The sequence below is a fragment of the Oncorhynchus tshawytscha genome, linkage group LG20, assembly GCF_018296145.1.
Source record: "Oncorhynchus tshawytscha isolate Ot180627B linkage group LG20, Otsh_v2.0, whole genome shotgun sequence".
Classification (NCBI taxonomy): domain Eukaryota; kingdom Metazoa; phylum Chordata; class Actinopteri; order Salmoniformes; family Salmonidae; genus Oncorhynchus; species Oncorhynchus tshawytscha.
This window is the reverse complement of record NC_056448.1, coordinates 434,578-449,553: the sequence shown is the minus strand read 5'-3', so window position 1 is coordinate 449,553 and position 14,976 is coordinate 434,578. Positions and strand designations below refer to the sequence as shown.

Genomic DNA, 14,976 nt, shown 5'->3' with positions numbered 1-14,976 from the left:
ATGAACATGCACCTGTATAACGTTCGTTAAGACACTAACAGCTTACAGATGGTAGGCAATTAAGGTCACAGTTATGAAAACCTGGGACACTAAAGAGGCTTTTCTACTGACTCTGAAAACACCAAAAGAAAGATGCCCGAGGTCCCTGCTCATCTGTGTGAACGTGCCGTAGGCATGCTGCAAGGAGGCATGAGGACGGCAGATGTGGCCAGGGCAATAAATTGCCATGTCCAAACTGTGAGACGCCTAACACAGCGCTACAGGACGGACAGCTTATCGTCCTCGCAGAGGCAGACCATGTGTGATAACACCTGCATAGGATCGGTACATCCGAACATCACACCTGCGGGACAGGTACAGGATGGCAACAACAACTGCCCGAGTACACCAGGAACGCACAATCCCTCCATCAGTACTCAGACGCCGCAATAGACTGAGAGAGGCTGGACTGAGGGCTTGTAGGCCTGTTGTAAGGCAGGTCCTCACCAGACATCACTGGCAACAACGTTGCCAATGGGCACAAAGCCACCGTCGCTGGACCAGACAGGACTGACAAAAAGTGCTCTTCACTGACAAGTCGCGGTTTTGTCTCACCAGGGGTTATGGTCGGATTTGCCTTTATTGTTGAAGGAATGAGCGTTACACTGAGGCCTGTACTCTGGAGCGGGAGCGATTTGGAGGTGGAGGACCGTCATGGTCTGGGGCGGTGTGTCACAGCATCATCGGACTGAGCTTGTTGTCATTGCAGGCAGTCTCAACGCTGTGTGAAACAGGGAAGATATCCCTCTTGTGGTACCATTCCTGCAGGCTCGTTCTGTGCGTGATTTCCTGCAAGACAGGAATGTCAGTGTTCTGTCATGGCCAGCGAAGAGCCCGGATCTCAATCCCATTGAGCACGTCTGGGACCTGTTGGATTGGAGTGTAAGGGCTAGGGCCATTCCCCCCAGAAATGTCCGGGAACTTGCATGTGCCTTGGTGGAAGAGTGGGGTAACATCTCACAGCAAGAACTGGCAAATCTGGTGCAGTCCATGAGGAGGAGATGCACTGCAGTACTTAATGCAGCTGGTGGCCACACCAGATACTGACTGCTACTTTTGATTTTGACCTCTCCTTTGTTCAAGGACACATTATTATATTTCTGTTAGTCACATGTCTGTAGAACTTGTTCAGTTTATGTCTCGGTTGTTGAATCTTGTTATGTTCATACAAATATTTACACGTGTTAAGTTTGCTGAAAATAAACGCAATTGACAGGACGTTTATTTTTTTGCTGCGTTTATATCAACTCATACACCCTGTACCATGGAATCGGTACATAAAAAATCTCTTCCCAACTATTTTGCAATCTGTATGGCACAGCTGTCAACATTCTGATCTTCAAATGAAACTGGTATACTTTCCTATTTATGCTATTTTTATTCCTCCACCAGTTTTGATCTTTTATATTGGGCAGACAGACCAGTTCCCTACCTCCTCCCACTGCCACCTGCCTTCTCCATTTTTGGGGTAATGCTGTAATCAATGGGGAATAAAATGCATCAAGTTTTGTGTGCTATTACAAAATATTTGATTGCTAATTTTATTTTAAAGCCTCGTTTTCGCTTTCAGAAGAAAAAAAATTGTTGGGGCAAAAAAAAAATTGCTCTCGACAAAAATACACAAATGTACCTCCATACAAGTGGCTTAACAACATCTGGCCGGCAAATCAGGTTGCAGAGTACATGAAGGAGACCGCTTTTTTCTTGTTTTTTAACCCATTACAGTCTGTTACTGTTATTATCCAATACAAACGCATTGAATAACAAATAAACTACATGGAACAACAGTCCCCACAATATAATCTAAAGGAAGTTTGTTCAGAAGTTTCTGACCTATGTCTGAGAAAGAGAGACATTTATTTTTATTTTTACATTGAACCCCTTATTTTTGGCACTAAACAGTCTCCATATATACTTCCACTCACACCGACATGTACGCGTTCGTGAGAGTCTCACCTTTACACAGAGGGGTCATATTAGTGTGTAGCCCAGACTGTTCGGACGAAGTTGGCAGATCGGCTGTACCGACTTCCAATGACTTCCAAGATGCTTTTGGGAGTCGTAGAGCAAAACGGATATCACCATTGTGTTCGTGAGTCCAATCTTTCCATAATAGTTTGTAGGCCAAACGATTCGGATGCTACAGAAGATTTTGAGAGAAGACTGATTTTCGGGATGTCTCATGGTCTGACAAACACCTCTAGCTCTCTCACCTTTCACCACAGATGTGGAAGTGAGAAATTGTCAGATGTGGTGGATTGAGACGCATCCAATGCATGAAAAATACATATGCCTGACTTTGTCAATAGCATTTTTTTTTTGTTTTACGCTCATTTTTTTATTGCCTGAAACTAAGAAGTTATTCACTAAACATTCTTCTCTCCAGATACACAAGGTGACATCACTTTAAGACTTCTGCCAGTGGTCCTCCCAACAGTCAGTCTACAAGGTAGGCAGGAAGACATTTCCGACCCAGCTTCAGTGAGACCAGTCTGTAAGTTGTTATGCATAACTGCACATTACAAGACATTGGGTAGATTTCCATTCAAATTGCGACAGATTTCCATGCAAATATTTAAAAAATCAGCATAAAACAATATGCGCATTTTCGCACCATAAATATTTCCAGTGAACAGACTTTTTGTGGATAAAAGGCTGTGCGTGATGACATAGTGTACATAAAAATAACTTTTGCCACACAATTAACAAGTTTAATGGGTTTCCATCACATTTTCAACTCTACTAATGGTTTTGTCACAAACTGTTGCGTTATATAGCAAATGTTCCAACTCTGCCAAGGCACATGAGCTCTAGCCAACAGCTAGATGATGAGACTATTATGGGACTATTATGGTTAAGAGAGATATTACAGTTGAATTCGGAAGTTTATACACTTAGGTTGGAGTCATTAAAACTTGTTTTTCAACCACTCCTCAAATTACTTGTTAACAAACTATAGTTTTGGCAAGTCAGTTGGGACATCTACTTTGAGCATGACACAAGTCGTTTTCTCAAAAATTGTTTACAAACAGATTATTTCACTTATAATTCACTGTATCACAATTCCAGTGGGCTAGAAGTTTACATACATGAAGTTGACTGTGCCTTCAAACAGCTTGGAAAATTCCAGAAAATGATGTCATGGCTTTAGAAGCTTCAGATAGGCTAATTGACATAATTTGAGTCAATTGGAGGTGTACCTGTGGATGTATTCCAAGGCCTACCTTCAAACTCTGTGCCTCTTTGCTTGACATCATGGGAAAATCAAAAGAAATAAGCCAAGACCCGAGGAAAAAAATTGTAGACCTCCACAAGTCTGGTTCATCCTTGGGAGTGTAACAGTATAGCTTCCTTCCCTTTCCTCGCCCCTACCTGGGCTCGAACCAGGGACCCTCTGCACACATAGATAACAGCCACCCTCGAAGCATTGTTACCCTTCGCTCCACAAAAGCCTCGGCCCTTGCAGAGCAAGGGGAACAACTACTTCAAGGTCTCAGAACGAATGACGTCACCGATTGAAACGCTATTAACGCGCACCCCGCTAACTAGCTAGCCATTTCACATCGGTTACAGGAGCAATTTCCAAATGCCTGACGGTACCACGTTCATTTGTACAAACAGTATTACGCAAGTATAAACAGGGTGGGACCACACAGCCGTCATACCACTCATGAAGGAGACGCGTCCTGTCTCCTAGAAATGAATGTACTTCGGTGCGAAAAGTGCAAATCAATTCCAGAACAACAGCAAAGGACCTTGTGAAGATGCTGGAAGAAACAGATAGAAAAGTATCTATATCCACAGTTAAACGAGTCCTATATCGACATAACCTGAAAGGCCGCTCAGCCAGGAAGAATCCACTGCTCCAAAACCGCCATAAAATAGCCAGACTACTGTTTGCAACTGCATATGGGGACAAAGATCGTACTTTTTGGGGAAATGTCCTCTGGTCTGATGAAACAAATATAGAACCGCTTTGTCGCAAATGGGTCTTCCAAATGGACAATCACCCCAAGCATACTTCCAAAGTTGTGGGAAAATGGCTTAACGACAACAAAGTCAAGGTATTGGAGTGGCCATCAAAGTCCTGACCTCAATCCTATTGAAAATGTGTGGGCAGAACTGAAAAAGCGTGGGCGAGCAAGGAGGCCTACAAACCTGACTCAGTTACACCAGCTCTATCAGGAGGAATGGGCCACAATTCACCCAACTTATTGTGGGAAGCTTGTGGAAGGCTACCCAAAACATTTGACCCAAGTTAAACAATTTAAAGGCAATGCTACCAAATCCTAATTGAGTGTATGTAAACTTCTGACCCACTGGGAATGTGATGAAAGAAATAAAAGCTGAAATAAATAATTCTCTACTATTATTCTGACATTTCACATTCTTAAAATAAAGTGGTGATCCTTACTGACCTAAGACGGACTTTTTACTAGGATTAAATGTTAGGAATTGTGAAAAACTGAGTTTAAATGTATTTGGCTAAGGTGTATGTAAACTTCCGACTTCAACTGTATTTGTCAAACGGCAGCCAAGCATCGATCATCATGTCACCAGAATAAGACCCTCAATATTTATTGGAGTATTTATCAACCTCACTTTACACATTCACCATTCAGTGAAGTTCATCATTTATTTAATAATCTCAAAGTATGATGACAAGTGCCCGGCAATGACAAGCGCCCGGCTGAACCACTTCAGTTTGCTGTCTTTTGAGCGTGAACTGACATACATTGGATTATGATGAAATCAGCAACATATTCAACTCAGACTCGCCGTCTGCGCCTTGTGATGTAGGTCACACCTTATGATAAGTCTACTAAAGGTAAGGTACCATTTTGTAGTACTATTACCCGCCGTGGTATAAATTGTAACATCAAATATAGGCCTGTTTGCCCATCGAGAGTAAAGTGCATCTGAAGATGAGTTTTATGTTGTTGGCAACTGGTATAAAGTTACTGTCTAATTTTAACATGCTGGGATATTTAATTATTTGTATATGTAACGAGGTTCTTCCAAGTACTATGCACAAGTATAAAACTATTCTATTACGAAATAATATACGGTGCACGTCGCAATTTATTTTTTAAATTAATGAGTATAAAAAATGCCTATCGAAATTTTTCTAGGCCTATACCCCCCCAAAATTCTGGCTAGGCCCCTGGACCATACCCCATTCTGGGGACTGCACACAGGTGTTTACAGCCATTAATGGACTGGCATTGGAGCAAGGTACACTGCTTGTGGCACTGGATGTGTGCTTCAAGTCCTATTTATGTGTTTGACATTAACTTTCCCTGTCACGTTCTGACCATCGTTCGTATGTGTTTTCCTTGTTTTAGTGTTGGTCAGGACATGAGCTGGGTGGGCATTCTATGTTGTGTGTCTGGTTTGTCTATTTCTATGTTTGTCCTGATATGGTTCTCAATCAGAGGCAGGTGTTAGTCATTGTCTCTGATTGGGAACCATATTTAGGTAGCCTGTTTTGTGTTGGGTTTTGTGGGTGATTGTTCCTGTCTTTGTGTTTGCACCAGATAGGGCTGTTTCGGTTTTCACATTTCATTGTTTTGTAGTTTCTTCAGGTATAGTTTTTTCCTTCATTGAAAAACATGAATCATCATCACGCTGCATTTTGGTCCGATCCTTGTTCCACCTCTTTGTCAGAGGAGGAGATAGAAGAGAACCGTTACATTCCCACTGTTCCCCAGCATGGGAATTACTACAGTGTATCAGCTTCCAGGAACAGAATCCCCCACAGTATGAATGTTGCGAGCATGTCTTTCTTCCACTGAACAGTAGTGTATAATTGTCCACTCTTGTATGTAGTGTGAGAAGTGACAGGAGGAAGCACATCCCTCCAGCTGATGTGTTCCTGTGAATTAATAGATCAATGAGCATCTCATTCCAATGCTAATATGCTCTTAAGGAACTATTTATAGTTCTGTTAAATTGACATTTAGTTTGTTTTTAAATGCATCTGTGCCTATTTTTTGTCTACAGTAATGTGTGTGTGGCTTGTTTGCCTTTAATTCAACTACTGGTGCCTTCTGGTACACTTTCATTCAATCACAACAATATATTTTAAATACAAATGTTACATTTTGGGGACTGTGAAGTGCTTTATGAATGAACATTAGGTAATGAGTCATTAGTCCATGTCCTTAGTATAGTGTAGAGGTCGGCCGATTATGATTTTTCAACGCCGATACAGATTATTGGAGGACCAAAAAAGCTGATACCGATTAATTGGCCGATTTAAAAAAAAATATATATATATATATTTGTAATGAAGAAAATTACAACAATATTGAATTAACACTTTAAATTTTTTTTTTGTAAAGTACATCAATAAATGCATTTTAGTCTCAAATAAATAATGAAACATGTTCAATTTGGTTTAAATAATGCAAAAACACAGTGTTGGAGAAGTAAAAGTGCAATATGTGCCATGTAAAAAAGCTAACATTTGAGTTTCTTGCTCAGAACATGAGAACATATGAAAGCTGGTGGTTCCTTTTAACATGAGTCTTCAATATTCCCAGTTAAGAAGTTTTAGGTTGTAGTTATAGGAATTATAGGACTATTTCTCTCTATACCATTTGTATTTCATATACCTTTGACTATTGGATGTTCTTATATGCACTTTAGTATTGCCAGCCTAATCTCGGGAGTTGATAGGCTTGAAGTCATAAACAGCGCAATGCTTGAAGCACATCGATGAGCTGCTGGCAAACGCACAAAAGTGCTGTTTGAATGAATGCTTAAGAGCCACCGCTCAGTCAGACTGCTCTATCAAATCATAGACTTAATTAGGATATAATATACACACAGAAATACGAGCCTTAGGTCATTAATATGGTAAAAACCGGAAACTATCTTTTTGAAAACAAAACGTTTATTCTTTCAGTGAAATACGGAACCGTTACGTATTTTATCAAACGGGTGGTATCCCTAAGTCTAAATATTGCTGTTACATTGCACATCCTTCAATGTTATGTCAAAATTATGTAAAATTAATTACGGTCTTTGTTAGGAAGAAATGGTCTTCACACAGTTTGCAACGAGCCAGGTAGCCCAAACTGCTGCATATGCCCTGACTCTGCTTGCACAGAACGCAAGAGAAGTGACACAATTTCCCTAGCTAAAATAAATTCATGTTAGCAGGCAATATTAACTAAATATGCAGGTTTAAAAATATACTTTTGTATTGATTTTAAGAAATGCATTGATGGTTATGTACACATTGGTGCAACGTCAGTGCTTTTTTCGCGAATGCGGTTGTTAAATCATCACCCGTTTGGCGAAGTAGGCTGTTGTTATGAACACTTGAAATCGGCCCTAATTAATCGGCCATTCCGAGTGAACTTCAAATGTAATATTTTACACTTGATCTGTGTAACAATGTTTTAACTCGACCAAATTGAAGACTTATGTATGGCAACACAACAGCATGGTCACCTAAGCTGATGTGTGTCAGTTCATGTGAATGTCCATTCGATCTGGCACGGGTAAACATATTTAGACAATAGGGCTTTGTTTCAATGTGCTATTTAAAAAAAAATGTAAGTATATATTCTTGTATATTCTCTGACGTGATGTATGTTTTAAAATGAAGGCAATAGAAATTAATTGTTTGAAATTCAACATTGTATCTTGATTAGGTGTGTGTAAGAAACAGAGGTGGTGGGATGATAGAGAAGGCAACATTGTATCTTGATTAGGTGTGTGTAAGAAACAGAGGTGGTGGGATGATGGAGAAGGCAACATTGTATCTTGATTAGGTGTGTGTAAGAAACAGAGGTGGTGGGATGATAGAGAAGGCAACATTGTATCTTGATTAGGTGTGTGTAAGAAACAGAGGTGGTGGGATGATAGAGAAGGCAACATTGTATCCTGATTAGGTGTGTGTAAGAAACAGAGGTGGTGGGATGATAGAGAAGGCAACATTGTATCCTGATTAGGTGTGTGTAAGAAACAGAGGTGGTGGGATGATAGAGAAGGCAACATTGTATCTTGATTAGGTGTGTGTAAGAAACAGAGGCGGTGGGATGATAGAGAAGGCAACATTGAAATTAGGATTAGATTGAGAGAGAAAAAATGACCCAGCTGCTGGGTCGATCCCCAAACCCAATGTGCTGGGTTTATGTCACTACCCAACACGCTGGGTGGTTTTAACCCAGCAATATAGTCTAATTTATGCAACAGTTGAGTCAAGCGCTCAACCCAAGTCGCTGGGTTAGAAGCAAAACCCAAATCCACTGGGTTGAATTTACCCAATGCTTTGTTTTGTCCAATATTGACCCAGCGCTGGGTTGTCAAAATTACCCAAATTGGGTTATTTTTAACCCAGCATTTTTTATAGTAACAATAGTTCATTTTGGGGAAATAATATTGCCATATTAGGCATAACTTAATTTCTACCTTTTAAGATGCCCAAATATGCATTGTTTTCAGTATCCTAATGTTTTGTTTTCTGATTTGTTGAAGTGCATGCATTCAACAAGCTTTGGAGGAAGGACTTTCACAGGGTCACAATCTCCACTCAAAAAGGCAATAGTTCCGAACTGGGTTTGATTTAGTTTTAGTTTTAATTATTTAAAAAAAAAAGCTAATTATCTTTTAAACTTCCATTGGTTAATTTATTGCTCAGTTATCACTTGGCTCATGTAAATAGTTATTTTGTTATCCCTTTAAACATCCTAAGGTCAATGTCCCCATAGTGTTCACTTCACATTTCTCTCATGTAAATGTTGTAGCTACATAAAAAGATGAAACATTTTATTGGGGAAATATCTCTTTTCTTCATTATCATGCTGATGAATTCAAGTTGTATTGGATTTATTTTATCTGTTAAGACATTGAATACATGTTGTTTAGTATATTTACTACATTTAGTACGTTTCGTTTTTTTCTCTGTGAAGTAAGTTCATTTAAAGTTGTTACTTGGTTTATGTATATACTTTTCAATGTTTAACACACAGTAACCAAAACAAAGATATAATTTCAATATTCGTACTGAGTTTCCCAGAGTTGTTTGCCAGAAGTTCACAAGTTGCAAATTGTCCAAATGTTTGCCAGAAACCGGTTTTCTGTAAGGTAAATATTACCACCACCTTTTTAAAACCATGTCTATTAGGTATGTAACAATTCACATATGAATCGGTCCCGATTCAAATGTTTAAGATTCGACTGACTGCATCTGTACACGGACCCCAAACCGAACCAAATGCATCGGTCAGAAAATCGATTCAAACGTTACGCATCGCGGAGTCACAAAAATGTTTTGCTCTTTTTCTTTTTTTACACCCAATGCGTCCTCTCCTTCGGTGTCGAACTAAGCATGTAACGTTTACTGTGTTGACAGTCAGAGACGCAACTCCCATTCAGCTTTAGGCTACCTGCTTAACGGAGTTTACAATAGATTTTATTCAGATTGTTCAGGTTCACCATCAGCAATAGTTTTGGTAAACTCTTAGAAAAAATGGTGCTGTCTAGAACTTGAAAGGTTTATTTGACTGTCCTCTTAGAAGAACCCTTTAAAGAGCCATTTTTAGTTCCAGGTAGGTTGGTTGGTTCTACCTGGGACCAAAAAGGTTTCTCCTATGGGGACAGTCGAAGAACCCTTCTGGAACCATTTTTTAAAGAATAGTTTTGCTTTAAACAATCTTTGTATATTTGGCCATTTTTTGATATACAGTGTATGGTTGATCATTTGCGAGGTGCACTGCATGGCCTACACGGGAGTAGAGAAGAAGCTCACTAAAAAATTACAAACGATCAAAACCATTTGATTTTGAAATGGGGGTGAAATCCAAAGTTGAACTATATATTCATTGGCTATGCCATTGCTCATTTGTAAATTTGAAATATTGATACCTTACTAGCTCAAACACTTAATTTGCAAAATGACAATTTAATTAGTGGGTGATGGTGATTTCAGAACCAAAGTGTGGGGGACAGAAGACAGGCTACATTGCCCTCCCTAGTTTGATAGTGGTAGTGGGGTGTTAGATCCCTAGTGTCCTTTATGACTCCGATCAGGTGCCTACATAGTACATAGACAATTTACACATACACACAGTACATACACCGTATACATGCATAATTTACACACACGTCAAGCTCAGACAGATCCAGCTCAGAGGCACAGCTCATGAACTCCATCAGCAACAGATTTGAATTTAGAATGGAAATGAATTAATGTGTTTATGCAAATAATGTTAGTGCATCGAACCGAATTGCATTGATTCGTTCTCTACTCAAACGTTTCAAACTAAAATGTATCGTATCGGAGCCCATGTATCTAGATAAAGTACGTATGGAATCGTCTTGAAAGGGAAATATGCATACCCCTGTCTATTTATTATTTTCCAAACACAATTCAACACATCACAATTTTTAAACATCATTGTAAGCATCTTTAACACAAGATTAACACTTAACACCTTTTTTCCTTTTTTTAAACTTATGGGCGAGTTTTCTCTAAATGAGCATTGTTGCACTATTAAAGGTCAATACACTGCATTTCAACCAGTCAGGAGTAATCTAATGAATTCAGGGCTTGGAAAATTATACCTAGGCTAAATATAAGCCTTCCAGAACCATAAGACCAATTTAATTATTTTATCAATAATCACTGATATGGCTTTCAAGTCTATGAAAATGCTATTTTTGTTACAAACTTAACCAGAAACATGCACAATGCATATCCACTAATAATGACAAACTTCTGGTAGCAGGCAATATAGAAAACTAACACGGGTATCATAAACAATCTCTCAAGCACAAGCCCACATGCTAGTGAGTAGCCAGCTCATCTTTATATTTCAAGTCTAGCCAACTTTGATCCATTTGCTTGCTAAACAAGGTAGACCTGTTAAACTGTTCTAAATACATCGTTCATGTCTCCAACTGTTTGAACAACATAGCCTGTTCACTTTGTTTAGAGGTCGAAATCAAGTGGCCTAACTGGATAAGAAGATGCTTATTTCTCAGAATGAGAACGAGTTGCCAATTCCTTATATAAATGTGTCGATTTATACTCATTGCACATTTATAAAACACAGACTAGACAGCTAGAATGTAGTTAAGGTAGTCCATCCCTGTTTGCTTCCGATTTGTTCCATGTGACCTGTTACCAGAATACTAACAAATGCTAACAAGTACTAGCAAATTCCCATAGCAGGTGCTGGCTAAATGCTAACGAGTGCAAACAAACTAATTGCAAGGACGGGCAACCCAGTTCATAAAGTTATACAAGTATCTCAAAGGCTACTCAGTTTTCTGCACGCACAAAACAAATATTACTAAACAGCAGGGATCTTAATCCAAGAGGGGATTTTCTCTGACTGCTCTTAACAAGAGGCCACTTAACTAGCAAGTTAGCAAACCAAATACACAGCTGGGTAAACTGCTTTATCTTTATCTATTAACCTAGTTCAAATATAATAATATAAAAAACAACTCTAGTTCGGATGGTTTGGCAATTCATACCATGGATATTTCAAAACACCCCGATATACAGTTGGCTCCAAAATTACTGGCACCCCTGACTGGCTATGCACAAACAATACTTTTAAAAAATGTGAACAATATAATAGAGAAACTCAAAATACCAACATGTGAGAAATACTGTACTTTATTCATGTTTCAATGGAACCCACCAAAATTATTTATTGATTTAATTTAAAAAATCAATGTCCTCCAAATCAAGGTTTCATAATTATTGGCACTCATTTAGTGCTTAGTGCAACCACCTCTGGCAAGGTTAACAGCATGGAGTCTAAGCAGATCCTTTCAAGATCCTTCACATTCTTGGGTTTGAGCTTATCAACTGCCCTCTTCAACTCAGCCCACAGGTTTTCTATTGGATTAAGGTCCGGCGACTGAGATGGCCATGGCAGAACATTGATTTTGTTGGATCTTGAGGTATGTTTTGGGTCATTGTCTTGTTGGAAAAGACGCCACCAAGGCCTGCAATTCTTTCTCAGTGATTATTGGGGATTTTGTTACTTCTCTCACCATCCTCCCTATCCTGGAGGGATTTGCATTTGCGTCCTCTACCCGTGAGGTTAACTGTTCCATATCTTTTGATTTTCTAATAATTGCCCTGACAGTGCTCAGTGGTATATTCAATCATTTGTGTATCTTCTTGTAGCCGTTACCAGATTTATGAAGGTCTACGACCATCTGTCTCTTTTGAACTGCCAGTTCTTTTGTTTTCTTCATGGTGTTGGATGACAAAGGGACATTGCATGCGTATTACCATGTTTTTATACCCTAGTGAAACAGGAAGTGATGTAATGGCTCAATATAGTTCCTTAACACTTTTATATAAACTTAAATAAGTGGAATTTAATTCCTAGTTTAATTTTGGTAGATGTTATTTACTATAATCTTTAAGGTTGCCATTAATTGTGAAATTCTCACATGTTAGTATTTTGAGTTTCTCTCTATAGTATTGTTGGTGCATTGCCCATCAGAGGTGCCAGTAATTTTGGAGCCCACTGTACAGTACCCAACCCTACACATGTATTTATGCATGAATAGTTTAAAATGTGTATATTGTATCGGGAAACTCCACAAATGAACTTTTAAAAAGGCACACCTGTTAATTGAAATGCATTCCAGGTGACTACCTCATGAAGCTGGTTGAGAGAATGCCGAGAGTGTGCAAAGGGTGTCATCAAGGCAAAGTGTGGCTACTTTGAAGAATCTCAAATATAAAATATATTTTGATTTGTTTAACACTTTTTCAGTTACTACATGATTCCATATGTGTTATTTCATAGTTTTGATGTCTTCACTATTATTCTATGTAGAAAATGTAGAAAATAGTTTAAAAAAAATTTAAACCCTGGAAGGAGTAGGTGTCCAAACTTTCGACTGGTACAGTACTTTTGTATATTATATGTAAAATTACAGTACAATTTTCAATGAACAAATAAGGTTTTATATGCAAGATGGTTAAATAAAGAGCAAAAGTATTGATTATTATTATTTGTGCCCTTGTCCTGTAAGAGCTCTTTGTCACTTCCCACGAGCCGGGGTTCGACAAAAACTCATTCTTATGTTTAGTAAATGTATGTGGCAGACTTACAATGACGGCAAAAAACAACATTTGCTGACCCTGTTTCTAGAGGGGGTACGCAGCTGGAGGTTGAATGTTTGAAGGGTACGGGACTATAAAAAGCTTGGGAACCACTGCCTTAAACGATCAATCCAGTAGGGTAGGAGCAAACATGCTAAACATGTATTGTTTCTCCCCTGTGTGTACAGAGTTCCCACATACCATTAATTGATTCCCTGATGATGGCCTACACAGTGGAGATGATCAGCATAGAGCAGGTGGTAGGCTGCGTCAAACGCTTCTCCACCTTCAGCGCCTCCAAGGAGCTGCCCTTTGACCTGGAGGACGCCATGGTCTTCTGGATCAACAAGGTGAGCCGTGCATGCGTCAGAGTTTCCGTTAGGAAAATGTGTCACCGGACATTTGACCGGCAACATTTTAATTTATCGGACATTTAAGAAATTTATCGGATCCATATGCATTGGGTGCGTAACCTGATCACGGCGTCCACCCACGGTGCTCAGAATTACAGAAATTACATTTAGAATATGGTCATTCATATTAACCGAACATGCAAGTCGAGGATGCAACGATGTGCGGTCCTTCTTACTGAATTCTGATTACTACTTTTTTACTTTTCCTCAGCCAACACAACAAGTAACGAACGGCAAAATCACTTGCCTATGTCATTCTACTATAGTAGAAAAGTTTAGGCTACCTATTCTATTGGTCAGCTTGTCGAGAAATAAATAGCCTATTCCAAACAGACTCGGGGACAGTTGTGGGACGATAGATCCCAAATTCATATAACCAGTAGGCCTACAATAGTTTACATCTTCTTTTTTTAAATTTTTACTTTGAAAAACAATGAGTCTGATGCAAAAGATCAGAATGTTTAGATTAAAATATTTATAAACTTATTTCTTCACATTGTAAGCGCATTAATATGCTAAAGGCAGTAGGCTGCGTGCAAATGTTTGTTCCAAAGTGCAATTAGCAGGAAAACACTTATCAAAAGGACACTGCACATGAGAACTGTTTCATGTGACCGAGATGAAAATATCTGTTAGAAATTTAGAAAGAGAGGAGATCTAATGGGCTACTTTGAAGCATGGTAAGACATGTCTTGTGTATTAAAACGTTCAACGTTAAAGCTTTCAAACAATTAAGTATATGTTTTCTAAATGCATACTGCCTCCAGCTCATTGGAAAAGGGAAAGGGGGATACCTAGTCAATTGTACAACTGAAAGCATTTAACCCAACCCTTCTGAATCAGAGAGGTGCACGTGGAACAGTGGGTTAAATGCCTTGCTCAGGGGCAGAACGACTGCAGTGGTATGTGACGCGCTGATGACGCGCTAATGAAGCCTGCCTTCCGTTGCCGTTTGATGCCACTTTCAAAACAACTGGGAACTCGCAAATCTCTGATTTCAGTGCATTCAAGTCAACTGGTCATCCAACTCGGAATTCTAACTATTTCTAGAGCTCCGACCTGAAGATTACTGATGTCATGATTTGACCTCATATTTTTCAGTTCCCAGTTGTCTTGAAAGCACCACAATTTTGTGCTGTCTTGACAGATTTTCCACTCAAAGGCTCTGTATCTGTATGCTGTACGTGTGTGATAAATAAGAACATGACGAATATACTGTACACGCGCCAATTTAATTCCACTAAATTAAGAAAATTAACCGCTAAGCATGACCAGTCAAATGTATTTACCTTTCCAAAAATGAATAGGCTAAAAGCATTATTATGCAACAGGAATTTCTTCTCCCAGACTGTTGGCTGGCGGCAATTTTATTTTTCAGGTTTTCTATTATTTTATCGGACAAAAAAGCCTGCTATTGTGTGAGAAAGCGGG

General features: G+C 39.1%; 1 protein-coding gene across 6 annotated transcripts in view; it reads left to right on the top strand.

Annotated features, from left to right (window-relative positions):
• The window catches only part of LOC112219707 (calmodulin-regulated spectrin-associated protein 1-B), a 131,969-nt gene that overhangs the window by 43,447 nt on the left and 73,546 nt on the right, over positions 1-14,976 (top strand). For all 6 annotated transcript variants that reach the window (XR_006079433.1, XR_006079432.1, XM_024381214.2 and 3 more), the window contains one exon: positions 13,321-13,482. Coding sequence is in view for 4 of the 6 variants with exons in the window: in XM_024381214.2 (XP_024236982.1) it covers positions 13,321-13,482 (162 nt within the window). In the remaining 2 variants the exon portion in view is untranslated. The remainder of the gene's footprint in view (positions 1-13,320; positions 13,483-14,976) is intronic.